The sequence below is a fragment of the Entamoeba histolytica genome, genomic scaffold, assembly GCF_000208925.1.
Source record: "Entamoeba histolytica HM-1:IMSS scf_1104750516491 genomic scaffold, whole genome shotgun sequence".
NCBI lineage: Eukaryota > Evosea > Mastigamoebida > Endamoebidae > Entamoeba > Entamoeba histolytica.
The window spans coordinates 1-1,513 of record NW_001915945.1 but is presented as its reverse complement, the minus strand read 5'-3'; the positions used below and the strand labels follow the sequence as shown (position 1 = coordinate 1,513).

Below are 1,513 nucleotides of genomic sequence, written 5' to 3'. Positions count from 1 at the left end.
CAATGGTTATTCAATTCTTTGTTTTAGGTTCATTAGGTGAGTATATAAGAAAATCAAGTAAAGATTTTCTTATACTTCCATATTACTTAAAATTAAGAATGTTATATGACACTGCTAGAGGAATGAGTTTTCTTCATGAAAATAATATTCTTCATTTAGACCTTAAACCAGACAATTTATTAGTTAATTCTTTATTTGCTGATTCTGCTTGTTGCATAAAAATTACTGATTTTGGTACTTCAAGATTTACTAAGAAAAATAATACAAACTCAGGTGATAAAGGATTGGGTACTCCAATTTATGTTGCTCCAGAAGCTTATAGAGATGAATATACTCCAGCAGGAGATGTATATTCATTTGCTATAACAGCTTGGGAAATTTTCTATCAAGATGAACCTTATAAAGAATTTAAATCATTATTTGATATTAAACAATATGTTGAAGAAGGTAAAAGACTTGTAATAGATGAAACAATGCCATTGTTATTAAAAATAATGATAGAATCATGTTGGAAACAAAATCCACAAGACAGACTTACATTTGAAGAGATTTGTTGGTCTTTAGTAAAGATGATTGATGATGCTCCAAATCATTTGAATTTAGACAGTGCTGTTGATGAAGAAAAAATTAAAGACTTTGTAACATCAAGACAAGCACGTGTTCAAAGTATGTTAGATGAATATTAATCATTTAAAAGATGAAATGAAACATTTCTTTTTTTTTTGTATTAATTCCATTTTACATTAATTTTTGTTTTTCTTTTTAATTTTTTTATTTGTTATTATTAAATTGTTAAAAAATACATTAAAAAGACATTATAAACAATAGTGAATTATTTTGAATAATGAACTTGTTTGTGTGACTTAGAAGAACATAAATTAGATCTTCCTCCAGAAGTAGAACAGAATTTAAATGGGAAATTAGAAACTGATTGGTATGGACCTAGGTCATCATTCAATACACCTCCCCAATAATCTTGGAATGTTTTGACTTGGTCACCAACAAAATATTCAATAGGTGGAAGATGCATTCTTATTACGGCAAGTAATGTTCTCCAATCATATCTGAAAGAAATTGCATTACTATTTCTTTGGGATTTTAGATAATCATAGGCAGTGTCAACATCACTTCTAAGTGTTTTCCAATCTACGTTATTAAATGGATATGTTGATTGAATTGTACTAATGAAATATTCAACATCTTCTTTACTCAAATTATAATCATACACCTCTTTATTTGGAACTGAATCAACAGCTTTACAAACAATTCTAATGTCAGTGGTATGTCCTCCATATCCATCTAATTTACAATCCGTGCATGGATCCATATCTGCATTACATCCATTTAGCATTTGGATTAGTTGAGTATCAAAAACACCTCTATTGTATGTATACATAGCAGTAGCAAATTCAAGAGAGTCTCGTTGTTCTCGTTTGGTTCGTTTAGACAATGCGTCTCTTAATCCAACCTTCTTCATGTTCATTACTAAATTATGCCTGAAATGGAAATCTAA

The 1,513-nt window shown here is 28.8% G+C and overlaps 2 protein-coding genes across 2 annotated transcripts; one reads left to right on the top strand and one right to left on the bottom strand.

The window, feature by feature from the left end:
- Positions 1-2: 2 nt before the first annotated feature.
- EHI_015760 (serine/threonine kinase, putative) lies at positions 3-686 on the top strand (the record flags this gene model as incomplete). The annotated part of the gene is made up of 1 exon (XM_001914534.1): positions 3-686. One exon carries the CDS (start codon positions 3-5, stop codon positions 684-686), a length of 684 nt encoding a protein of 227 aa, XP_001914569.1.
- A 146-nt stretch (positions 687-832) lies between these two features.
- On the bottom strand, positions 833-1,477 carry EHI_015750 (chitinase Jessie3, putative; the record flags this gene model as incomplete). The annotated part of the gene is made up of 1 exon (XM_001914533.1): positions 833-1,477. The coding sequence occupies one exon, from the start codon at positions 1,475-1,477 to the stop codon at positions 833-835; it is 645 nt and encodes a 214-aa protein (XP_001914568.1).
- Between the last annotated feature and the right edge of the window lie 36 nt (positions 1,478-1,513).